Consider the following 25,968-nt stretch of genomic DNA (forward strand, 5'->3'; position numbering starts at 1 on the left):
GCAGCATGTGTCGGTCATATAGACAATGCACAGGCTGCTGCTGAAAACCTCAACAGGCTGAGTGGGTTTTTTCTGTCAAAGGAGGACTTTCAGTGTTGGCAGATGGATGATGGGGAGAAAAAAAGGGAATGGGTGGAGGGTTTAGAGTCAGAACACACACACATTTACACACATACATGCACACAATGGCCCTATTTTGAAAGTGTGCAAAACTAGTGCATCAAGATGTGAGGCCAAGCTTGTCTGTCGTCTGTCTGCACTGACACTTTACTTTATGTCTGCTCACTCTTCACACACTCTGCAGTATGCCTGCCTTCCTACTTTATTCCATCACTAACAATCACATACAGCACATGAACTCATAGAAAATGCCCCCATTGTCCTCTGCACCAAAGTGTAACCCAACACATGACGAAAACACAGATCAGGTTCTGCTGTTATTTTCATTGGTCTGCTACCAGGGTTTCAAACAGATGAGAGGGAGAGAGAGAAAAGAAAAGAGGGAGGAGGAGATAAACAAGCTGAATAAAGCAGTTGAGACGATGACTGAGGTAAACAGAAACTTGGCACACGATATGCCAGAGATTACTGCATACCTCTCAAGTGAGCGCACCCACACATGCACGTTCACAAACACAAAGACAGACACCTGATCACATTAACTATTTCATTTCATGGTGCATTCGTTGGTCCACAGGTTGAGTTTGGAAGATTTATTTTCTGCGTTTCCAACATGCTCAAACTTTAGTGAATGGACTGAAAGCGACTCAGAAGTGTTGCAACACAGTGTGCTCTGCCAACAGGAGCGGCAGCATATTTGCATTTTGACACATCAGTTATTTAGACGTCACACCTGCAAAAGTACACAAGATATTTAAAAAGGCAACACCTATTGTTGTTTTTACTTTAAAAATAGGAAATCAGATTTAACAAAGAGGTGCTGTGCACATACAATCTGAGTCACATATTTAGCATCTGAGACATTAAACTGATTTAATGCACTTTATCATATTTTTGTCATATATTAGGATACATGTGGACATTTTTTTTTACTTCCTCTTGGCACAACGGCTGTATTTGAAAATGAAAGTGCTGTAAGTTGGCAGTACCTGTGTTGTTCATTACAACGTGAACATGTTTGTGTTCATCTTGTGCTTTATAAGCATTTCCTTGTAATAATCAGCTTGCTGCAGGAAAAGTGCAGTAAGGATCTAAAATGACAGCCATCTTTAAAGGTTAACATGGCCCTTGCAGTTCACCTCACATATCACAACTGATATGATAAAACAAAGGTTGATGTACAGGTTGAACATCAACTGCATCAACATAACAACAACAACCACTTTCCTAATCAGCGGTGCAAGAAGTGCTCCGATCCTTTACTCAGACTAAAGTATTCATACCACACTGTGGAAATAAATAAAAGATTTAAGTAGGCAAGTATTAACAGCAAAATGTTCTTAAAGTAAGAAAAGTAAATGTACTCATTGTGCAGTATAATTGTTTTACTACTATATATATATATATATATATATATATATAAATATATTCTTGGACTAATATTACTCCTGCATTAATTTGTACAATACATTTTCCTGCTGCAGAGTGTTAGGTTTTGCACGTTTTAAGTCCTTTATACACTGTAGAGTAGTCATTCATTTATTCTCCTTATCCGCTTATCCGCACTCGGGTCGCAGGGACATTGGGCGGGGTACACAGGTCGCCAGACTCTCACAGGGCTGACATAAAGATGCAGACAATCACACTCTCATTCACACCTAAGGGCAATTTAGAGTCACCAATTAAACCTAAGTGCATGTTTCTGGACTGTGGGAGGAAGCCGGAGTACCCGGAGAGAACCCATGCTGACATGGGGAGAACATGCTAACTCCCCACAGAAGAGCTGCAGGCGGGAGGCGACCCGGCAGCCCTGTTGCTGTGAGGCGAGAGTGCTAACCACTAGACTAGACTAGACTAGATAATCATATGGCTGTAGCGTCACACTCCAGTGAGAACCAGGTATCTCTAAAAAAGTGTTCATGGTTTCAGAAAAACAACTGTTTGCAGGTTTGTGTCAATGTATTTTGTATCTATTTGGCTTAAGAAGGAGGATCATTTTTCGACACATAAAGGAAAACTTTATCCAGTTTATCATGAGAAGTCACATTCAAAGTCACCATTTGAGTAATAAGGGTATAGCAAATTGTAATTTGAAAACTTTCAGATAAATGTAGTGGAGCAAAGAGTACAGTATTTGCCTCTGAGATGTAGAAGTATAAAGTTGCATGAAATGGGGAAAAGTAAAGCACAAATACTGCAGATTTGTAATGAAGTAGTGCTTGAGTAAATGTACTTTGTTACATTCCAGCACTGTTCATAACTGCCTGCTTACTGCACAACAAAATCCCGTTCAACAACTGGCTCAAAGAGCAGAACTGATGAGAGAAAAACATCAAAATATACTGAAATTACTGAAAAGTTCTTTTTTGAAGGACTTGACCAGTAACTGAACAAAAATTTAAAATGTAAAATTAAATTCTAAGGTTTGCCTCACTGCTCCTCTTCAATGTAAAGAATGTCTTTACACAAAGCAAACATGGTATATATGTGCTTTGTTATGTTTTTAAAAATGTAGGAATAGTAGTTAAAAAAACTTTTGGCTGAAGTAAAGACTCTCTTTCAAACAATCAAATGTTCCTTCTCGTGTGATCAAACTGTTTTTCCACATGAGTGTTTTTGTTGTTTTAGTGTTCCTGATCGAGGTGCCAGAGGCTTTGTCACCTGAGCATCAGCTGCCACGTTGTTGTTCTCAATCTCAGAGTGCCACTCGACTCACCTGCGGCCAGGTGACCGCAACTGGAGCACAAGGTCAAAGTTCACTCTGGGATTCAAATCACAACTCTCTCTGCCTCAAACACATCACTGAGTACATACAAGTTAACCTCAAGACATTTGTTCAAATGTAAAAGTAAACCTTTGAGTTACATGACAAATATTATACCTGTAATGGATGAAGCATAATATTTTTCTGACATTTTTGTACATTAATGCTTTAACCCTTATGACAAACAAAAAGTGCACACAATGTTATATTTTGAGGAATTACTTGACCTTTGGCTACCTTTTAAAAAAATATATTTAATGTTATATTTACAAGTAATTTTACCCAGGTGCTGTACTTGAGGATTTCCATCTCATACTTTTAACTGCATTTTTTGTAACCTCACCATATTTATTTAAATCACAATTAGCAACAGCAGCAGAGTTTCAACAGAAAATGAATCTGCAGCTGTTGTGATGATCTGTTGATCATTTTTCAAATAACAAAATAAAAGTTGCAACCTCTTAACTGTGAGGATTTGCTGCTTTTGCATTCAGATCACCAACCAGTACATTTAAATTGGGACCAATAAATGTATTTGACCGGAGAACAGGTGAGCTCAGCAATAAAAGTCATATAAAGATAAGACAAGAATAATAAAAACAAAATGACAAGTATAAGATAGAAAGACAATAATAAGATAAAATGACAACAAACTATAAGATAACATGGTTATGTGTTTGTACTTGAAGCAGGACTTTTATTATTTTAACAGATATTTTACTTATTTTGCTTAATACATCAGAATACTTCTTCACTGACTGCAGTGAGAAAATGGATATTTGGACACATCAAAGGTTTCCATTTAATTGGAAATGCCTTATGGGCTGACAGTCGGTCAACAGACGGTGTAAGGTTGGGCTCCTCTCTCGCAAAGCCTTGAACAATTGAGACAAACATGATAAAGTATACACGCACACGCACACACACACACACACACACACACACACACACACACACACACACACACACACACACATATCCTTGTACTTCTATCTTTATGAGGGCCCTCATTGGAATAGTGAATTCCCTAGCCCCTTACCCTAATTCTTAACCTAACCTTCACCATCACAACTAAATGGCCCATCCTAACCCTAACATAAACCTAATTGTAACCTTAACCCTAAAACAAAGTCTGAACTCTCAAACAAGCCTTTAAAGAAGTGAGGACCGGCTTAAATGTCCTCACTTCACAAAAATGTCCTCACTCTGTTGGTTAAAAACCTGTTTTGGTACTCACTATGTAGGACGTACATGAACAAACAAACACACACACAGAAAGAGAAAGAGAGAGAGAGAGAGAGAGAGAGAGTCGTGGGAGAGGTGCTGGTGACTCATTACAAACAAGTTTTACGTGTGCGGAACAGGTTCTCGTCTCTGCGGTTTGGGAGGGTAGACAGGTGTTTCCCTTCATCAGAGCAGCTAATGTACTGTAGGTGTTCAGGGGGAAACATACTCTGGGACAGTCGTACGTAATAAAAAAAAAAGAAGTGATGGACAGAAAAGTTGATCGTGTGTGTGTGTGTGTGTGTATGTGTATGTGTGAGCCCACCTCCTTCTGTCTGCGCGCCGCACAGTTGCAGAGTACACGGCAGCAGCAGGACGCACAGCACCTGCTGCACCCTCCTCCTCAAGAGAGCCTTCATCCTCACACTGATATCCTAGCTGGTGACGCCTTAAACAAACGTGGCCATCACAATAATAAAATCCAAGTTTGTCCTTTTTCTCTTAAAAATCTTCCTCGGTCGTTTCAATCCGAGAGAGTCCATTTAGAAACAGTAGCTGTTGAGTTAATCCAGATGTTTATTCCTTTCCTTCGCGTCCTTTTTCGACTATTTAAATTAAGAAGTAAATCCGCCCTGTTGTGACAACCTGTTTGTGTTTTCTCTGTTTGACTTTTAACTGAGCCCTAACATTACAAGCAGGAATCACTACAGCTCAGTGATTGGAGCACAGCGCGCAGCCAATCAGCGGCCGGAGCGTCTGTTTCTCTGGCACTGATTTATGTGGGCGGGGCCAGCCTGCAGCCGCAGCGCTCACTGTCCTCGGAAGACTCAAGCAAACCCTGAAAACACCTGGAAAAGGTGGAGGAGCACGTAACTTTCATTTCCTCACATCCACATGGGAACATATGGGAATGATTTTTGCCATGAAACACGTGGATGGATGCATTTAGCAGCAATACAATCTTAACATTCTTCCAAAAAAGTGATTTTTCTCTTTGTTGATTTATGTTTTCTTGCAATAATTTCGTGTGGAAACATTTTTAAAGAACTTTTTTTGTAAAATAAAAAATATACATACCTATTTCTTTATATACAAAGTCAAATAGTTTTGGTGTAGAATAATTTATTGCCTAGTGCGCAGTATGTCTGTAGAATTTGGAGTTAAGTAAGTTATTATACTGCAGTTTTCAAAACAAAAAATGGCCTACAAAGTGTTTCACAATAAAATTATTACACATTAAACACAGGATTAAATTTAACTGTTAGATTAAACAGAGGAATATGAGCTCATTTTTATAAAGTTTTTATTGTTTGTTTGTTTTGACAAAAACAGAACAGACAAACAGACTGGGTCATAATAGTTGAAGGTGAAATGCTGTGATGAAAACATTGTAACATTGCAGTTTCGGGGTCCGTGGGTTGTTTATGTCCATGATTGTAAAGGTCCTCATGTTCCATAGCTTTGGTTAATACAAAGCCAAAATATTTTTAACTAAATACATTCATAATAAATGAATCACTTCCGATTAAAATTAGGTTTCCAGTTTCTCAAGTATTTCCGACATTTTCAGTGGCATGTCTCAGAAGAAAAGTAATTTGTTCCATTATATACATTTCCTGAACTATATTTATCCATTCAGGGATTGTAGGGGACTCTTCACTCAGCCATTTCCTGGTGGTTGCTTCTTTTCTTTTCTTTTCTTTTCTTTTTTTAATCCTACCTGCTGTTTGCAATAGATATTTGTCCTGCTTTACAGCTCAGTTGGCATATTTCCCAAATACATAACACTGAATCTAAAATCAAACTCTGAGCTCATTATTGATCTGATATCTTTCAGGACACTCCCCGAAACTGTGAAAATGACCGGCAGACATATGACCACACACTCTCCAACACTGGCCAAGTTCGGAGTTAGAAAGAACCTTGTTCTTGGTGTTTTTCCAGGTGAATTCACTCAACACACCTTAGCTTGAGGTGGTCGACTGTGACCAACATACAGTATATCACAAAAGTGAGTACACCCCTCACATTTCTGCAAATATTTTATTATATATTTTCATGGGACACTTTGATACAATGTGAAGTGTATAGCTTGTATAACAGTGAAAAATTCACTGTCCCCTCAAAGTAACTCAACACACAGCCATTAATGTCTAAACTGCTGGCAACAAAAGTGAGTACACCCCCAGTGAAAATGTCCAAAGTGTGCCCAAAGTGTCAATATTGTCTGTGGCCACCAGTATTTTCCAACACTGCCTTAACCCACTTGGGCATGGAGTTCACCAGAGATTGACAGGTTGCCACAGGTCGACATCACAGAGCTTTGATTGCTGCTTTGATTGTTGCCAGCTTTGGTGCAGCGGTTGAAGGGAGGGGGGTTGAGCCTGTCAGTGCTCAGACTATACACCACACACTGCATCAAATTAGTTTGCATGGCTGTCAGAAGAAAGCCTCTTCTAAAGATGATGCACAGAAAAGCCTGCAAACAGTTTGCTGAAGACAAGCAGACTACTGTACTGTACTGGAGTACTGGAACCATGTCTGTGGTCTGGTGAGATCAAGATAAACTTATTTGGTTCAAATGGTGTCAACCGTGTGTGGTGGCAACCAGGTGTACAAAGACAAGTGCGTCTTGCCTACAGTCAAGCATGGTCATGGTCTGGGGCTGCATGAGCGCTGCCAGCACTGGGGAGCTACAGTTAATTGAGAAAACAATGACTGCCAACATGTACTGTAACATTTTGAAGCAGAGCATGAGCCCCTCCCTTTGGAAACTGGGCCATAGGGCGTTATTCAAACATGAAAACAACCTTAAACACACCTCCAAGACAACCTATGCCTTGCTGAAGAAGCTGAGGGTAAAGGTGATGGACTGGCTAAGCATGTCTCCAGACCTAAACCCTATTGACGGGCATCCTAAAAAGGTCTCTAACATCCACCAGCTCCGTGATGTCCACCTGTGGTTACCTGTGAAGCTCTGGTGAACTCCATGCCCAAGTGTATTCAGGCAGTGCTGACAAAATACTGGTGGCCACAGACAATATTGACACTTTGGGCACACTTTGGACATTTTCACTGGGGGTGTACTCACTTTTGTTGCCAGCAGTTTAGACATTAATGGCTGTGTGTTGAGTTACTTTGAGGGGACAGTGAATTAACACTGTTATACAAGCTATACACTGACTACTCTACATTGTATCAAAGTGTCATTTCTTCAGTGTTGTCCAATGAAAAGATATAATAAAATACTTGCAGAAATGTGTGGGGTGTACTCACTTTTGTGATATACTGTATGTTAAACCAGTCATCTTCTGTAAACATTGTTTTTTTTAATGTAAAATTAACGTACATTGTGGGATGTCCCACCTGTAAAGACAAATAAACCCTCTTTTACCTTATGTGTGTCAATAAATATATAAGTAATACATTCAATTTGATGTTATGGTAAGAGGTAAACTATACCAAAGTTTAGAGGCAAAGACAGCAAATGCTTCATCTTACTTAAATTGAAGTTTATCTCTAGAAGGATCCAGAAAAAAACAAAGAACAGAAAAGAAGAAAGAAGTTCATGTTACAAATGTACAAAAATATAGGAAATGATTCTCAAAGTGAAATTAAAAAGTAAAACTGCAACATGCTGTGTACGGTCTAAATGCACCATTGTGTCCATTTACACAACAGAGCTCATTCATAACAATGTTGCCAAAACCTGTAACAATAGAGATGCAGAATTTTTAAGCCTTTCTTTGAAAAGTTTGACAATTTAGACGGATGGGGGCAAGTGTGATGACCTGCAATAAACGTCCCCTGTCACATTCAGAGCAGGAACATTAGGATTACTGGGCACTTTGTGCTCCAAGGCCTCAGCAGAGCGACATGTCTTATGTGAAGAGACTAAGAGCTGTCAGGCACTTTGACCCCTGTGACACAGTACCACATTTCAAAAAATGTTCTCAAAACCTGCACTGATTCTCACAGCAGTGTGTGTGTGAAGCTGTGCAGAGGTGACATTTCTGCACAATTTGTCACACATTTAACAAACAATGGTGTGTTCTTACATTTCACATTTTTGTGCTCAATCACTGTGAAAATGCAAACACAGAGGGAACATATTACAGTCAGAACAGGCGAGTCATTTCCTCTTCCCCCCTTGTAACCTTTTATAATTAATGGACCATTTTTACTGCCCTGAAAAAAATCACATCCTCTCCGTATCTTCTAAAACAAATAACCTCCCAAAATCAGCTCTCCTCGTGCTTCCCTGTGTGTGTCACTCTGTCACACATGATCCTCAGGAGCATTTCTTACACCTAAGTTGGGCTTTGACCCGTCCACTCCTTTATGGCTTTGTGCACAGGAAATCTAAGATTATTTTATTGCTTTTTCATTCTATTGCTGCGTGATTTTACTGATGTACTTTGGACTAATTTGTGTACGAGTTGCACATAGCAGCATTGGCTAACTGCTTGACAAATGGGTGTTATTATAAACAAAGTCTAGTTTCACATCAGGAAGTCTTGAAGCCAATCTAACTACAGGTTTGGTCAGAAAATCTTATCTCTTGACATCATGTTATTTTTTGTCACTCAAGCTTCATGCAAACATCGGCTCTAAGAGTGGGCGAGCCAGCTGAACTGCTCCACATAAACTGGCTCTGCCTGCAGCCCCAGTCTCTCTCTCTCTCTCTCTCTCACACACACACACACACACACACACACACACACACACACACACACACAAATCAGGTCTAATTACATAGAATTATATATCTGACAAAAAGTCACCAGAAAGACTTGTCTTCTCTTTTTCCCGTCACTTGAAATGTCAAAAGGGTTAATATTTCACCACTACCAGGAAGTTTTTCTCCAAAGTATTTCCTCACAAAAACAGCCTGCTGAAGAGTGCTAGAAGTTTAAGGAAAGACAAAAAGATTGTAACATCACAAGAGGTGCTGGCAGGAGATCACCAGAGTGTTACCTACAAGAAGAAGATAGTGGGGAGCGGCATAGCTTAATATATTATACCAATTGTTCATTTTGTGATAAAAGCACCAGATTTGGCAGATAATAAATATATTGGGATCAATCATTGTTGAGTAAACTCAAGACTTAGGTACTCACCAGTCCACAGTTAGACAAATTGTTCACAAATAGAGGCGATTTAGTACTGTTGCGACTCTTCCTAGAAGTGGGCGCCCAGTCAAGGTCACTCCAAAGGCCCAACGCAGAAAGTGAGGAAAATAAGAACTCCAGAGTAACAAGTAAAGACTTGAAGGAATCATTGGAACTGGTTAACATCTCTAGACATGAGTCTATTCTTATATTTACATTTAGTCATTTATTTAGCAGACGCTTTTTCTTCTTCTGGGAAAATGCTTCATCAGTCCACAAAAAAAAAAGGCTGAATTGTTAATGAAGAACACGCAGCACTATGTATGTTTTAAAAAGGAGTCTACTACACACACAAGATTGAAAAGGTATAGTGTCCTTAGGAAAACCAGGAGGAAGTCGCTGATTTCCAAAGAAACATCACTGCACACCTGAAGTTTGCCAAAGAGCAACCTGACACTCCATGACACTTCTGGGAGAATGTTTAATTAATCCACAAAACAAAGGCTGACTTGTTCATGAAACACATGCAGCACTACGTATGTTGTAAAATGGACCCTGCTTTCCAATATGAGAACATCATCCCAACTATAAGTATGATGGAGGGAGCATGACTTGGGGCTCAATCCAATAGAGATGCTGTGGAATGACCTCAAGAGAGCCATTCACCCCAGACATCCTAAGAATATGGCTGTGCTGAAGCAGTTCTGAAAGCAAGAATGGTCCAAAATTCCTCCTGAACACTGTGCAGGTCTGATCAGCAGCTATCAGAAGTGTTTGGTTGAGGTTATTGCTGCCAAAAGAGGTTCGAACAGTTGTTAAATCAGGGGTTCACTTACTTTTTCCACCATCACTATGAATGTTTAATGGATGTGTTCATAAAGACATGAAAAATTATAATTGTTTGTGTGGTATTAGGTTAAGCACATCCTGTTTGTCTATACTTGGGACTTAGATGCAGATGAGATCACATTTTATGACAAATTATTGCAGAAAACTAGGTCATTTCAAAGGGTTCACTTAATTTTTCTTGCAACTGTATCTATCAACACATCTGCCAAATCTGATGCTTTTATCACAAAATTAACATATTTTTTATGATATATTAAACATCTTCTGAAAGCCCTTCATGATGCTGTGATTATCCTAGAGGTCACAGTAGCTCATTTTATACTGTACAGTGAGGTCAAGATTCAAGAAATTCTCTCATGGGCTCCTCTGGGGACTGACATCATCTGACATGAATTAAAGTAGGCTCATTGAAACCACAAGGGTCTCAGCTTTCCAGTCATAGCTAATTTATGTAATTTAAAGGAGCCCAGTATGCACACATATTCAAAGACACGGTGCAAAAATGAAAATGTTAATGCATGAGAAAAAAAACGTGGTTTTTGCCTTAAACTGCATGTTATCAACATACAGTGGGCCTCTCTTTATGTCTGTAAAGAGGAGACTTGCGGGAACACAGAGAGCCCATTTTCATACAGATATCATGATGTCAGAGGTCAAATGACCGCTTTGAAAATCACTATGCCAAATGGCTCACTTTGTACTGTATTACGTCAACTTCCCGATATGATATCCTTGCATGCTTTTTACCAAATGATTCCTTAGATCTTCTAGTTTTATAAGATATACATGATGTGAAAATTAAGCCCACTACAGCCCCGTGAGCCGGCGGCTGGCCAATGAGTCCAAAGTGCAGCGGACGGAACATCGGAACGCCAAGGAGCCATTTATTACTGTACCATGCAAAGGAAATCTCCGCAGGCTGTTTGCTGCTTAATTGTGTTCCAGCAAACTTAAGAAAAAAATAAGACTGTCATGACTTTTACTTATTTTGAGAAGCTGTTAAATCTATAAGCAGTCATCTCCCAGAGATTTTCTTTTTTTTTTTTAATGATTTACAAATTTCCTTCTTTAATGCCGCAGTGATTCTTACAAACACTGGTATTTCCCTTTAAATCCTTGAGTTTTGTTAACAGCTTGACATTGGCTTTACTTCCTCGTTGTTTGGGGTCCAACAGACTCCACTGCTGTATGTGTAAAAAATAGTAATACCTACTAATACAACAATTTAATATTCCTTCAAATATATATCATTTTTTTGGACTGTAGTGCTGTGTAAAAAAAATAAAAACAGAACTGCCAAAATGAATCACAATATTTAAATCAGATAGAAATATTTTGTATTTATCCAGGATTTACGACCTGGGCCTCTAGGAAAAGTCAGGAAGTATGAAGATTAGAAAACAATGTCAGTGTTGATGTCTTTGTGCTGCTAAAGAGGGTCAACAAGAGAAATTAAGAATGATTAATAAAATGTAGACACACTAATATCCATAGTTTGAACGACAACAGAAACTGTTGCCACACACTGCCTCCTTCTGGTGGAAACTTGTCATAGAATTCCTTTTTACTTGTAGACATGGATATAAAATATGACGTGTGAATAAGAAATCCACCAGAAAGACTCACTCACAGTTGATGAGACATGTCATACAGAAAATGGGTTTATTTGTAATACAGCAGGATTTTGTTTGTTGTCTTACATCACATACAGATGCCTCCTTGCATTCAGCATTGAAACATGGTCTTCACCGTTTTTAAATCTAATTGTGTAACTATAACGGTACAGAATGAATCATCAGAAGTTTTTTTTTTCTTTTTCTTTTAGTTCGCACTGATTATCATTGTTTCACAGACACAGTCTACATCAAAGTTTCTTTACACCCCAAATAAAAAAACAAAGAAATCTACCACCAAATATGAATCAAGTAAACAGGCAGAACAAAAAAGGACTAAACCTTTGCTGAATCATCTAGAACTGTGGTGCAAAACCCGCCTTCTGAGGGCATAGAGAAATAAATCTGTAAATCATTCTTTATAGATAAATATATGTGACTCGAAGTGAGAACCGAACAAGCTGAGAGGAAATCAATTAGAAGTCATCACTAAATATATAAGGCCACAAAACCCAAATGATTAAACTGATTTAACATAGATGCTGATTATGAACAATGCACTCATAACTTTGTGGATTTACAGTATGTTGTACTGTCACTGGTATATGAGTAGTAGTACCTATGTATGGCACACGAGAAGTGTTTTATTGAGTGATTATTAGTCTGTGGAATCTGCTGGTATCAGTGGTGACGCAGTCATGGATGTGCTGATGAGTGAATTGATCCGCTTACCCTGCTTTCTTTCACATAACAATCACTGAAATAAAGGAATATGCCTGTCAAATAAATATTACAGCCATTTATAGATTCATCAACAATATTCACATTCAGTAACACAGAGTTATCAACCCCGGATATGCAAGTCTGAGACAAAAACACACAAATCGAGAGCAACCTGATGCAGTTTGAGTACTCATACGGTGGACACACATGGAGGCAGACGAGCAGCAGCTGTGCAGGTCATGTGTGTCGTATTTAGTATATTACGTTCACATTTTAAAAAAAGACCATAAAGCTGATTATACTGTATGTAGCGCGATTTGGTGGTTCGGTTAGTTTCTGCATCCTACTGTTAACAGCACGTGTACACAATGAGGGCAGTTACAAACAGCGTCAACATCCATGCAGCTCTGAGGATAGAAAAGTATGCAACAATGTCAGCAAGATCTACCGGGATGCATGCAGAATGTGTTGTGCGTTTGAAAATATTTAAAAAGGCCGGCTTCGATGCTCCGGGTTGCCACGCAGGGAGTAGAAACACGCCACAGATATCAAAAGATTCCCAAAAGTAAGAGGACGTGTGACAGGGGAGACTCCAGTCCCGGTGTCTCTTTCATGATTAATACTGACTGGCCTGCTTGCACAAAGACATACAGTATCTGCACGCACTTTATCTGAGTATCAAAGTGCCTCAGCATTGCTCACAAATCAAAAGGTAGAATTATGGTGACATGAATCTGCCAGCTATGATTGTTCCCAAACGTGGCTCTGTTAGGAAAAAAAACAGGAAGTGCAACTTCCACAGAGCAGTTCTTGTGTGGACTGACAGTCAAAAGACATCAACAAAAAGTAATATCTGACTCATTGCTGACTCAGTGGAGTCACACATGACTTGGTACAGCACCTAGAGACGAACATACAGTACATTGCACCTAAGGACAAGAGGTGGACACAGGAAAAGCAAGTGTCTGCTGTGATTGCTTACGGTTAGTGTGCATTTGTGTGTGTGTTTGAGTGGTTAAATATGAAGTACATGATAATCTGTTTTTAATAAGCATTGAAAACTATTAGGAACCTCAACAGACTGAAAATTAAAAGCCTAAAATCTCCTCCCTGAACCCTGAATCTTGCTTTTCACCAATTCATCGAAACCCCTGTACCTAACTCTCGCCCCCCGCCCACACATTCCCAAAAGAAATAAAAAAGTTGGACGGGTGTGGCTGCGTGTCCCAGTTTTCTTCTTATTTCTTGTTCTTGAGTTGATTGGCCAGCCAATCAAGACCCTCATAGAGGCCGTCGCCGCTGGTGGCACAGGTGGCCTGGATGTACCAGTTACGGTGGCGCAGGGAGTGTAAGCCCAACTTGTCTGTGATCTCGGCAGCATTCATTGCATTCGGTAGGTCCTGTCGAAGAGACGAGAGCTCAGTAAGGAGAGAGTATGTAGATTCAGTTTGACCCTAAAGACCGCCGATGTCTTCTTTCATTGTTTGGGTAAAATACTGTATGTATGTATCCTTACTTCAGTATTTATTTATTTTATTAACTTTTTTTAAATAAACAGCTGTGTAGGAGATCTTTTAGATGAGAGGGGACCAAGAACTGGTGTGGGTGACAGTGGGGTCTGCCATAGACAACCAAAGAATACTGTAAACACACCAGATTTGAATTTTTTTCAGCATAGACCAGCCTATTACACAGAATATCTAATGTTAAGTATAACAGAAAACATGAATGCTGACCAGGGTCCAGAGCTTGCTCAACTATTACAGGAGCACAGAGTATAAAAAGTCTTAGGATCAGTCAACATGGTCAGCTGCAGACTAAGTGAGGTGGCTACAGATATACTGTGGGAAATTAAAAAGGTAAAAACTAAATGAATCATTTTTTTATTTTGGGACTTCACTTATTTGCTTTCTTGTTGAGAGTTTGAGGATGAAACTGATACCATTTCCATAAATGTATGGAGAACTTTAAACTACAGCCAGCCTGCGAACAGCTTAGCTTAGCATAAAGACTGGAAACAAAGGGAAACCGCTAGCCTGGCTCTGTCCAAAGGTAACAAACATCTGCCTTTTTGCACCTCAAATGTACAGAGGGTTATAAGCCAAAGCAGGCACCAACAGTGTTTCTTAAGCTTATATCGTGATTTAATTTAGACACAAAAAAATACACCAGCTTAAAGTGGAGTTTTATCTCAGAGATACTGTGAGGTGGGTTTAAACTTCACCACAATGCCTTTGTGAATTAATTTATATGTGCAGTGTATGACATATGTGTGTATATGCAGATCAGCTGTGGTTTCTTACTTGTTTGTTGGCAAACACAAGGAGGACTGCATCTCTCAGTTCGTCCTCAGCCAGCATCCTCATCAGCTCCTCTCGTGCTTCGTTCACACGCTCTCTGTCATTACTGTCCACCACAAAGATTAGACCTGAAATAACGAGAAGAACAAACACATTTTTTTTCTGCAGCAGGAGAGGAAAGTTGCCGGTGTTCCCCCTTGATTAGCTCTTCTCACCCTGTGTGTTCTGGAAGTAGTGTCTCCAGAGAGGGCGGATCTTGTCCTGTCCACCCACGTCCCACACAGTGAAGCTGATGTTCTTGTACTCCACCGTCTCAACATTAAACCCTGCAAATAAGAGCAGTGTCATAAAGCACAGTGGTCCACTCATTAGTGTGCATGACAATACTTTTAAAAATAATGTTTAATTTTGACTGTGTACTGACCAATAGTTGGGATGGTGGTGACTATCTCTCCCAGTTTGAGCTTGTAGAGGATTGTTGTTTTACCCGCAGCATCGAGGCCCACCATCAAGATCCTCATCTCCTTCTTCCCTATGAGGCTCTTCAGCAAATTCCCAAAAATGTTCCCCATGATTCAGATGAAGTTGTTAAACTTCAGTGTGTGGCTTCAATCGTGATAACAGATACCTTTTTGCAAAGTTTCACTCGTCCAGTGCAGATAGATTTTAAAGGAGGGCTGAAAAGGAAACACAACAAATAACACGCTGAAGGATGCTGGTTGAAATCACAAGCATGTTGGAATACTGAGAGGATTATTAAACGTACAATATGTAATTTTCTGACGCTAAGGCTGCGTTCAGACTGCAGGCGAATCTGATTCCAATCAGATTCCTACTTAAATCTGATTTTTAGGGCTGACTGTCCACACTGTTTTTAGCAAGTGTCCAAATCGGATATGGCTCTGTTCAGACTGGGCCACATTATTGACTGATCTGACAGGTTGCTGTAGTAACGGCGTCAGAGCGCCTGACGTCATATAATTGCAACAGTGACAAGAACAACAACAAACATGATGGAGGCAGGTCACCTCAGTATATTGGCCTTATCACTGTCCAGTAGAGGTGCAGAACATCTCAGACGCACCAGGGGAGAAACCGGGCGGATGGACGCCCCCATCGGGCCCGCATGATTCGGGGGCGGCTTCCGGTCAGAACCGATCTGAGCGCTTGGATCGGTTCAGACTGAGACGCATCTGTCCAAATGCGATATGAAACTACCTCCTTAAGGTGGTTTCGATCCGGTCTGCAAAAATCGGATTTCATGTGATTTGTGACTGTTCAGACTTCAAAAGAGCCATCCAGTTCCAATCTGGATGGGCTAAAAATCGGATTTTGGCTGGCAGTCTGAACGAGGCCTAAGGGGCTAAGAGACAGATTTTCAATATGGTCCAGCTGCGGCCTGTAGCACCTGCACACAGTTTTTACAGATTCTCTAAGGATTCCTTTAATGTTCATCGTTTAAGGAGGTTTTTGCCGGGAGCTGAATAATCCAGAGGTCTCATCTCTCCAAAACAAATGAACCAAAACCAGTTAAAACATTGAATGAAGAAGTTCCACATTTAAAAACAGTGTTTTTCTAATTGTTTGGCGGACACAGGACATCCCAGAGGGGCTGGAGCTGAGCTGCTGCTTAAGTCTCCTCAGCTTGTTTCTCTGATAACTTAAAATCCAGATATTCAGGTGGCGTTTTACTTGGAGCTCAATTATACAGAGAGGTGTCCTCCTCTCCAAAGCAATTGCAGCAGGTGATTCAAATCGGTAAAATAACGGAATAAAGCAGTTTCACGTTAAAAAATAATTGTTTCTCTGATGCTGTTTAACAAACACAGGACGTCCCAAAGTGCACAATGCTGATGCATTCAGGCAACCAAATTAAACAGACAGGTACCTTAATTGAAATAAGGTATTTCTCTACTCAGTTTGAAAATTTAGATTTTTTTTGACATTTTAATGCAGAAAAAAATAACATACTATTCCTTTAATAACCTACACTGTCAGTAAGGCCTTTGTCGAATCACAACAACGGTAATGCTCCAGCTCAAGTTCTTTCACATTCCTGAAAAAAAAACAGCACAACCTGCTAGAAACTCTCACTTCTCCATGCACACCCCAAGACAGGTGCAAGCTATGCTAATTGCCCACAGTCATTATCACAGAGAGGGTGAAGGAGATGCATGTCAGTGCCATGACTCCAGGCTGCAGCACAATCTGTTCAGACCCTTCTCGCTGTTTTTTCTCCTTCAAATGTTATCCTGCAACAACGCCAAGCCCTCAGAGCACATGCAAAATGTCCTACATTACCAGGCCGGGCTCAAACACACTCAGTTATACTTCAACCAAGAAGCCACCTGGACTAAAACAGGGACAGAAGAGCACGTTTTCACAAGTCTGCAGTCTAGTTGTACATTCTGCATATCGTAAGAGGCCAAAAATGTTTTGCAGACAGTCAACAGAGCATGGGAGTAAAATACTACTCCAGTGTCCAAAAATACTCTCTTAAAGTGGAACTGCACAAAATAATCTCAGCTCAAAGATCCATTTTCAACCACATATTTCTAGCCTGATCAGATTTCAGATTTGAGCAATATGGCGATATGTATCGTCAAAAAGACATAAACATAACTATTATATATATATATACTTAAAAAATGTCAAGATGCTTGGTGAATCACTAGAAAACATGCTTTATCAAGAAATACCGGTTTGGGATAGAGGATTTTGCCCATATTGCCTCGCCTTATTTCAAATTGATTCATTAATTTAATTTTCATCATTTGAAATACTGAACAGGTTGGACATCATATAGAGATCTGAAACCAAATGTAACTATAAAGAATGTGTTGAATGATGCTACCAACTAATGTCTTCCAAATGTACAAGTATTTTGTGGTTATTCAGTTCACTCATTTGTAAATGCTGCTTACACAATTTACACTACTTTATTTTTAGATTCCATTTATGTTAATTTTTTAGCCCTAATTTAACCTGCAGTACTTTATCTCGTTTTAAATGCATATTTCATGAGCATTGTTGGAGGGAGCATGAGGTGAAAGAGTTTCATTGCCAGTGACTGCTTCTTTTAGTTGTTGTGTGCATAATAATAATAATAAATTAACGTGAACTATATTTTAGGGTATGTGCTAGGTGAAATGTCGTAGTGATTGATGAAATATAACGTCACACTGTTAAAATAATTGCCACATCATTTTTTGTCAAAGTTTTTTTTGCCTAAATCATCTCCTCATGATGCCGGCCACCTATGGTAAAAATCGCCTACATCCTCAGTTGATCAGATCATGTGATTTTACCCCTTTAAGATAATCGCCTATGTCAAGTGTGTGACTTAAGCGGATTTATTATGCCTAAGTTAAAATAAAATGTGACTTAGGCAATTTTTGGAACATGCCTTTGTGACTTAAGCAAGATATGGTAACACTTTATTTTGAAGGTGTCTACATAAGAGTGACATGAGCATGACATGGATGTGTCATGAACATAAATGACACTTTGAAGTAACATTAATGCTCACGATACTTGTCATGTCATGTTTCTGACAGGCTTGTGTGACTCTTATGTAGACACCTTCAAAATAAAGTGTTACCATATCTTGCTTAAGTCACAAAGGCATGTTAAAAAAATTGCCTAATTCATTTATTTCTCTTAAGTTACATAATTTACATATAGTGTTATTACTATGCCAATAGCCATCCTTTGTTACATCCTTTTGAGTGAAATGATCAATAAATGTCATGTGTTACACTTTTGGTGAAGTTTTTTGTGTTTCCTGCAAAACTTGAAAAATGCGATTATTTTAACAGGCTGACGATAAAGTAGGCTACATGTAATTTCAATGTGGAATAGAGGTATCATCATGTGCCTTGGCTTGATCATCTAACGACACCGGTGAGTGGTTCAGAGACTCAATTTATGTGGAAAAATGGGAGATAGAATAGAAATGAATAAAGTGTTTAGTAGATATGAGGCTCGCTGCAGCCCTGTCCATGGTGCTGAAGAGGATCACCACACTTGTCACAGCCTGACACCAGCTCCTGTCCTCTCACAGAGGCGTTCACAGATTTACATATGAGCTCTGAAAATGGTGATTAATGCGGGAGCAGGGCCACGGTGTGCCGGCCTGGTGATGTACATCCAGCTCCGGGTGACTCTGGTTCCGTTAGCCGGGGATGCTATCCGGTAGGTAACGGCTATCCTGCCGTTATTAGCCGTTAACATCGGCCCTGCACATCTCCCCGCTTTAGCTAAGCATTCACGCTTAATTTCAGCTACAAAACGTCATAGTTTCCTCATTATAAAACATGTTGTAGAGTCGTTTATCAGTCTAGTTTAGTTTTAATCGCTCGTATCGATCAGACTTAACGGTTGCTAGCGTATCTGCCGTTCCGATCCACCCCACTCATCCATCAACTCAGCGGGCATCCTGCTGCCAGCGAGCCGCCCGCCGCTGCCTCAGCCCGGGCAACACCGAGGCTACACAACCGTCACAAAGTCAGCCATCAAAAACAACATCATTTTATCACCTGCGTGGATATTTTCGGGGTGATGGTGGTGCCAGTATCCTCACTTACCTCAGCCGAGTAGTCCTCTGCTAAACGTCTCACGGTATTTTCTGGGGGACAACTCAGCAGTAAATGAGATCTCGCGAGATTTGAGATTCAAAGCCAAACTATAACGTTTTGAAAGGACGCCTGAGGTTTGTATTTCTCAGTTTGTTTAACATTTGGAAGATTTCTGTTGCTTAACATTTAAGTTTTTGGAACATTGTCACTTCAGTTGTGATTTTTTTATTTTATTGTATTTTTTAAATGTAGAACAGTGTCGCAGTAAAGAGTTGCTCTGCACAGGTAAGTGACGTTGGTCTCCCTTGTTTTAACTGTTAAATTAGACTTAATTTCACGTTTGTGTTTACACATTCACGATTCATATACTTTTTTTTTTTAAACTTAATTTCAGTGATTAGTTATGGACACATCTAAACAAATACAGCAGGTCTTAAGGGCCTAAACATGATGTCATGACCATCGTTTTTGCCCTTTAAAGTACGGGATACCATTTGACTCAATGCTAAATAAACACAAAAAATTAATATGGCTAAATAAAACAAAGCAAATAAAAATTGCAATAAATAAATGAGGCAACAAATATTTAAATGCATAAAAATATAGTTTAAAAATTGTATTGTTTTTATTTTTAAATAATGTTTTATATAGGGGACATTTCATAATTCTGAATTTATTCCTATTCCAGTCCTTTGACAAATGTATTTTTTGATTATTAAAACCTATTCATTTATGTTGACAAATTTATATATTTGTATTTACATATATTTATCTTTGTATAGCCTCATTAACTAATTTCAGGATTTATTTCACAAACATATTTTATTTCATATTCATATCTATTTATTTATTTCAAAGGCACATTTATTTAATTATTTTTGTATGGCATGTAAAGGCCAGCACAGGTGATTTTCCTTATTCAGGCTAATAAGACCTCTATACCTCTCAGGACTTTGTTGATTGGCAGCTCCCTCACTCTCTTGTTATCTTGGAATAAATAATTAATTAAATCTTTACAATCTTATTGGTATATGAAGTTCAGGGACCTCACTTCATTTGCAACAAAGCTGTGCTCGCCGACATTCGGAGCAGAGAAACTAATCAACCAGATAAAGTGAAGACACCTGTGTGGATGTGCACGGGCATTAAATCTCCCTAGAAAAATTTTTGCACTTGTTTACACGTACAAAAAAATGTGTTTTCGCTTGTCTTAGCTAAAACAATGCTTATCAGTGATATAATAAAGTTTGTAAGCAATTATATGAATTAACACATTTACATTTGGTGTTGTCTAAAGGCATCCCAGGTCAGACATATCCCTCTGTTTTGGGCCTGCGCCCCTCCCATTGTACACAGCAGAGGAGCAACCGGTGCCAGATTAACAGCTTAGTGGGGCCTGTGGTCATAGCAGGAATACTGCAGGTGGAATTTATGGTAACAATGGACGCCCCTGAGGGTCTGGGGACTTGGTCTTTGCCTGCTTAGTAATCCGGCCTTGGTAACAACAGATAAATCGTGAACAAGCTGGTGTACCCTATCAATAAATGCTCCATGCTGGCCTGTTTAGTTCTGCTTTAAATGTGCTACTTCATGAGATAATTAAGTTTTCATAAAGTTGGAATGAAATAGTTTACCTCTTTCTATGAAATGATTGTGACAATGTGATTTATTATTGACAGATAAAGTTTATATCTTCTCATAACTTTATTAATTAATCTCTTCTGAACATATCACAATGAAAATGAAACCACAACTAACAGCGGATTGTGTAACAAAAGTATTCCAACTTTATGGGTGACCGTGTATTTTTAATTATTGTCTACGACACTGCAGCCATAAAAAAAAAACCTTTTCCATATTGTAATGTATAATTGTATATTTTTTTTAAATAAAGAATATTTGAAGAGTTTATTTGCAAAAACAGCTATAACCATTTTTATTATTTTCCTAAACAATGGTTGTTGTTGTTGTTGTTGTTTGTTTGTAGTTTGTTAATTTTATTAAATCATCATAAATTATTTATCACACTGGTTTTGGTTTATTCATTTTAAGAATGGCATTTATCTGTTTTTGCAAATGAACAGATGCATGCAGGATGTGATCACACAACAGTCACACTGTAAACAGGCTCAGGAGGTTTTCAAAGAGATGACCACTAGCTACACATTTCCCTCACTGAATTTTAATTAGCATCAAGTTCAGCTCCAGTGTGTTAACTGGAAACAAACCGAAATTACAAGAAGTCTTTTGGAAGTTGCAATAATAAATGTAACTGAGCCTGACATCCTGTTATATAAAGTTCTTGTTGTATGTGTGAAGTTTTCAGGAAATGGTGACTTGCTCTTCTCTGTTGCATAACACTTGTGCAATATTTTTTATCCACAGATGGAGAACAAAGTAAAGTTATTGAATTGAATTACTTTAAAACGATCATGCAGTCATTAGTATAAAGTATTATGTAGATGGTAGGGAACATTTCAGTCCTGATGTATGATGTCACTGTAATCTGACTCATAATGACAGATCAGATCATAATCACATGTTTTAACAGCTATTACCACAGAAATCTCTCGCCTATAAATCTTAAAACCTAAGAGCATTTAGATGCAGCATTGAAGGAGGTGATGGGGTCAAACCAGGTATTTAAAAACAAATACTGTGGTTTTAACAGTATATATATCTACTTCTGTGATCTGAGGGAGGAAGCAGGTTTCATCTCAAGTTTGCATGCAAAGATGAGTCACCTATTTCTATTTCAGTGCTGCACTGTGACACCGTGTTCAATGCCTTTGATAATTATCATACTGCTATTTGTACACGGGGAATCTATATTTCCTGTAATTACAGCCAGGTAAATTTATATTGCTCAACATAATCAGACATGAAGCTGCACAGTAATTTAGCTTAATTATTTTTAGATGAGGTAGATGGTTATTGAAGAACAAGTAGGTAAACATGCCTATATTCCAACATTTTTTTGGTTGATGGGTGGGTAAACTGCCAGTTAAATTGTATATCTTCTCAAACCTTTATCAATCAATGTCTTTCAAATATATCACAAAGAAAATGAAACTGCAATTAACAGAGGATTGTGTATGAAAAAAGGTGGTTCTACCTGTGTATCCCCTTCACTACACCACTGTTAGCACCCTCTGTCATAGCTTATTACCAGACTAACTCGTCTGCATGAGAAACTATCCTTTGTCTAATACATGAGCATGTGGCACAAATACTGCAATCTGTGCCAGTGATACTTCCACAATATCCTGCTGGCAAACAGAGGACTTGAGTCAGTCGGTGTTTCAAATTATTTTAGTTTTGCAGTTCTGTCATTGTTGAGACTAAAGCGAATAGAAAATGCAGAGTTGATGAGGTGAAAAGAACAGAGTCCCTGGGAAATAATGCTTTTCTGCTCTTTCGCAGATTTGAGGTTACCCTGTCAATCTATTAGCTATTTGGCATGTATGACTTTGAGATTTTAGAGGGTGACAGAATTATAATGTTGCATATCTGATAAGACCGTAAATGAGAAAATGTTACATTTATATTAATTCACATTTTGATTATTTGATCTTGAATAGCCATTTTCTTCTCCTTCTAATATAAATGATGTGATTTGTGAAGAAGAAATCAATTACTGTTGAATTTACAATGTGTGAACAGTTTTCTCGGTTGTTACTTGTACTTGTAATTGAGAGAAATACTGTTAATTAAGTTAGGTCTATATTTAATCTTCTTTTGATTGCATCTGTGCTTCATATATGCAACTCGCTGACATTTCATGACCTTGTTAACAAGTCACTGAGCGATTCTGCCTGACAGGATCCGTGACTGCACTCACTGAAACGAAATATCAGTGATGAAAGTGAGTCATAGGTGAAGAAAATCTGTCTCAGTGTCAATGGCAGTTTTGGTAGCATCTCCTTTTCTTACTGCTAAATAAGAATCATACTGTATGTTATTGAATATAATCAACTTTGTATGTGACTGTGTGTTTTTTGTACATCTTTATTTTATGCTGTTTAAAGGCCCCCAAAACACATTTTCTGATTGCTCAGATTATCACACTCTGCATCGCGACCCTGCATGAACACAAACAGTTTGGGTTGTTAGATTAGATTTGGCTTCACATTTCTTAACGGTTTGAAGCCAGCTCATTTGGAAAAAGGTGATGTAATGCAGGCCTATTGCCAACATGCACTAATCACAGCTGAGCAACATTTGACAGATATGGGGCTGTTTGCTTTTGTTGTTCTGTCAATGCAATCTGATAAAAACACACCCACACAGTCCTGATGAAGCAGATCAGATGACTTTTCGAGTGTTAAATTCTCTTTAAACAATCAAACATGAAATAATTGCTGCCTTTTAGGCATAAATACTTTATGTTACAAAGCAATGCTTTAAGAAATGTTTTTTTTTATCAGATATTTGACATAAAATCTGGGCTGAAACTGTTTTGTTTTCCTAAATATTATGATACAAATAAATACATACACAAATAAAAATAAAACAATAGTCCATGCATTTTTAATGAAAATAAAGGCATGCTCACATCCCAGCAGTCAATGTAAATGTCCTTAACATTTCTGCACATAACCAAACATTCATTGCATCTCACCTAATTTATATTTTGAGCCCTTATCAACATATCATATAGTCAACCCACATTGCAGCAGAGCCAATTAAAAACATAAACAATACAAAGCAAACACATCCTATCTTGGTAAAAACTCCAGAAATCGTGACTTAATTTGCATGTTTTTGTATAAGCTGGTGTATATATTGTTATATTAATAGAGAAAAAAAGTTTTTCTTCATTTATTACCTAAGTTAGTGAGTGTTTCTGATTACTTAAATTTGATATTTAATTATAATTATGATGATATTGACCATATCAGATATTTCTGATTTTTTTTTAAGTTATATTTGTATATGAAAAGTTGGTGTGCATCAAATGGTGTGACATTCAAGCTGTGATGTGACTGGACATGAACGAAAGAGATGATCAGTAGGTTAAGGTTTAACGGTGACATCACACATAAACATAAGAATTGTAATATATATATATATATATATATATAAAGCTCAAATTTTCTATCATAGCGTCTTGTTTTCTTCAATTTCTTCTTCAATTTTTTGTTCATTTTAATGCCTGGTACAACTAAAGGTACAGTTGAAACCAGCAGTTTACATACACTATATAAAAAGACACATATGCTTTTTTTCTCACTGTCTGACATGAAATCAGACAATCACTTTTCCTGTTTTAGGTCTGTTAGGATTACCAAAATTATTTCTATTTACTAAATGCCAGAATAATGAGAGAAGGATTTTTTTAGACAATTTTTTATTACTTTCTTCAAAGTCAGAAGTTTACATACACTAACATTATTATGCCTTGAAACAATTTGGGAAAGCCCAGATGATGCTGTCATGTCTTTGGAAGCTTCTGATAGGTTTATTGGCAACATTAGAGTTAATTAGAGACACACCTGTGGATGTATTTTAATGCACACCTGAAACAAACTGCTTCTTTGTGTGACATCATGGGAAAGTCAAAAGAAATCAACCAAAATATCAAGAAGAGAATTGTGGACTTGCACAAGTCTGGTTCATCCTTGGGTGCAATTTCCAGATGCCTGAAGGTGCCACATTCATCTGTTCAAATAATTATACCCAAGTATGAGCACCATGGGAATGTCCAGCCATCATACCGCTCAGGTATCTCTGTGTCCCAGAGATAAACGTGCTTTGGTCCAAAATGTGCATATCAACCCAAGAACAAAAGCAAAAGACCTTGTGAAGATGCTGGCTGAAGCTGGTAAGAGTGTGTCATTATCCAGAGTGAAACGAGTACTGTACCGACATGGGCTGAAAGGCCACTCTGCCAGGAAGAAGCCATTACTCCAAAAGAAACATAAAAAAGACAGATTACAGTTTGCAAATGCACACAGGGACAAAGGCCTTAAGTTTTGGTCTGACAAAACTGTAATCTGTTTTTTTAATGTTTCTTTTGGAGTAATGTCTTCTTCCTGGCAGAGTGGCCTTTCAGCCCATGTGGGTACAGTACTCGTTTCACTCTGGATAATTTGATAATTGTTTCAAGGCATAATAATGTTAGTGTATGTAAACTTCTGACTTTGAAGTAAGGAATAAAAAAATTGTCTAAAAAAATCCTTCTGTCATTATTCTGGCATTTAGCAAATAGAAACAATTTTGGTAATCCTACCGGACCTAAAACAGGAAAAGTGATTGTCTGATTTCATGTCAGACAGTGAGAAAAAAAGCATATGTGTCTTTTTATATAGTGTATGTAAACTTCTGGTTTCAACTGTACATTTGTTTGGACAAATATAATATAACAACAAAAATAGCTGATAAGAGTTTAATTTAAGAGCTGATATCTAACCATTTTCTTGATAATTTTCTTAATATTGATATATTTTGGTTATTATCATTCATGACTAGCAAGACTGTATGTATATATGTATTTTTTATAGTTTTAATCGATTCAAAAAGCATTATAAATTGTTCCTGAATGGTATAAAGGATGGCGAGTTTTGGAGAATTTAGATTTATGGGTATGAAATGCCTATGTCCAATGAGGGACTGGTGAGGGACTAATCAGCAGCGACGTTGCGTCCGTGCAGCAGACAGAAAGACAGACAGACAGATGTCTACTAC

At 38.3% G+C, this 25,968-nt stretch overlaps 2 protein-coding genes across 6 annotated transcripts in view; both read right to left on the bottom strand.

Annotated features, from left to right (window-relative positions):
- erbb3a (erb-b2 receptor tyrosine kinase 3a) overlaps positions 1-4,754 on the bottom strand; it is a 33,861-nt gene extending 29,107 nt beyond the window's left edge. For both annotated transcript variants that reach the window (XM_059329415.1, XM_059329414.1), the window contains exon 1: positions 4,434-4,754. In XM_059329415.1, the coding sequence (XP_059185398.1) occupies positions 4,434-4,527 (94 nt within the window). In that variant the 5' untranslated portion in view covers positions 4,528-4,754. The remainder of the gene's footprint in view (positions 1-4,433) is intronic.
- Positions 4,755-11,716: 6,962 nt separating this feature from the next.
- On the bottom strand, positions 11,717-20,313 carry LOC131968387 (ADP-ribosylation factor 3). 4 transcript variants are annotated; one of them, XM_059329228.1, is made up of 6 exons: positions 20,224-20,313; positions 15,333-15,381; positions 15,129-15,246; positions 14,920-15,030; positions 14,708-14,832; positions 11,717-13,804 (listed from the first exon to the last, which is right to left on the bottom strand). In XM_059329228.1, exons 3-6 carry the CDS (start codon positions 15,223-15,225, stop codon positions 13,643-13,645), a joined length of 495 nt encoding a protein of 164 aa, XP_059185211.1. In that variant the 5' UTR covers positions 15,226-15,246; positions 15,333-15,381; positions 20,224-20,313; the 3' UTR covers positions 11,717-13,642. The 4 variants fall into 4 exon arrangements, with proteins under 4 accessions (XP_059185211.1, XP_059185210.1, XP_059185209.1 ...); XM_059329227.1 differs by lacking the exon at positions 20,224-20,313 and adding an exon at positions 19,291-19,322; XM_059329226.1 differs by having other exon boundaries at positions 15,129-15,381; positions 20,224-20,302.
- Positions 20,314-25,968: the final 5,655 nt, after the last annotated feature.

The sequence above is a fragment of the Centropristis striata genome, chromosome 3, assembly GCF_030273125.1.
Source record: "Centropristis striata isolate RG_2023a ecotype Rhode Island chromosome 3, C.striata_1.0, whole genome shotgun sequence".
In the NCBI taxonomy this organism is placed as follows: Eukaryota; Metazoa; Chordata; class Actinopteri; order Perciformes; family Serranidae; genus Centropristis; species Centropristis striata.

Coding starts and splice junctions, on each gene's coding strand:
- LOC131968387 (XM_059329226.1), bottom strand. CDS start 15,276: ATGGGGAACATTTTTGGGAATTTGCTGAAGAGCCTCATAGGGAAGAAG. Junction 15,031..15,128: donor CACCACCATCCCAACTATTG/GTCAGTACACAG, acceptor TCTTATTTGCAG/GGTTTAATGTTGAGACGGTG. Junction 13,805..14,707: donor TTGTGTTTGCCAACAAACAA/GTAAGAAACCAC, acceptor TCTCTTCGACAG/GACCTACCGAATGCAATGAA.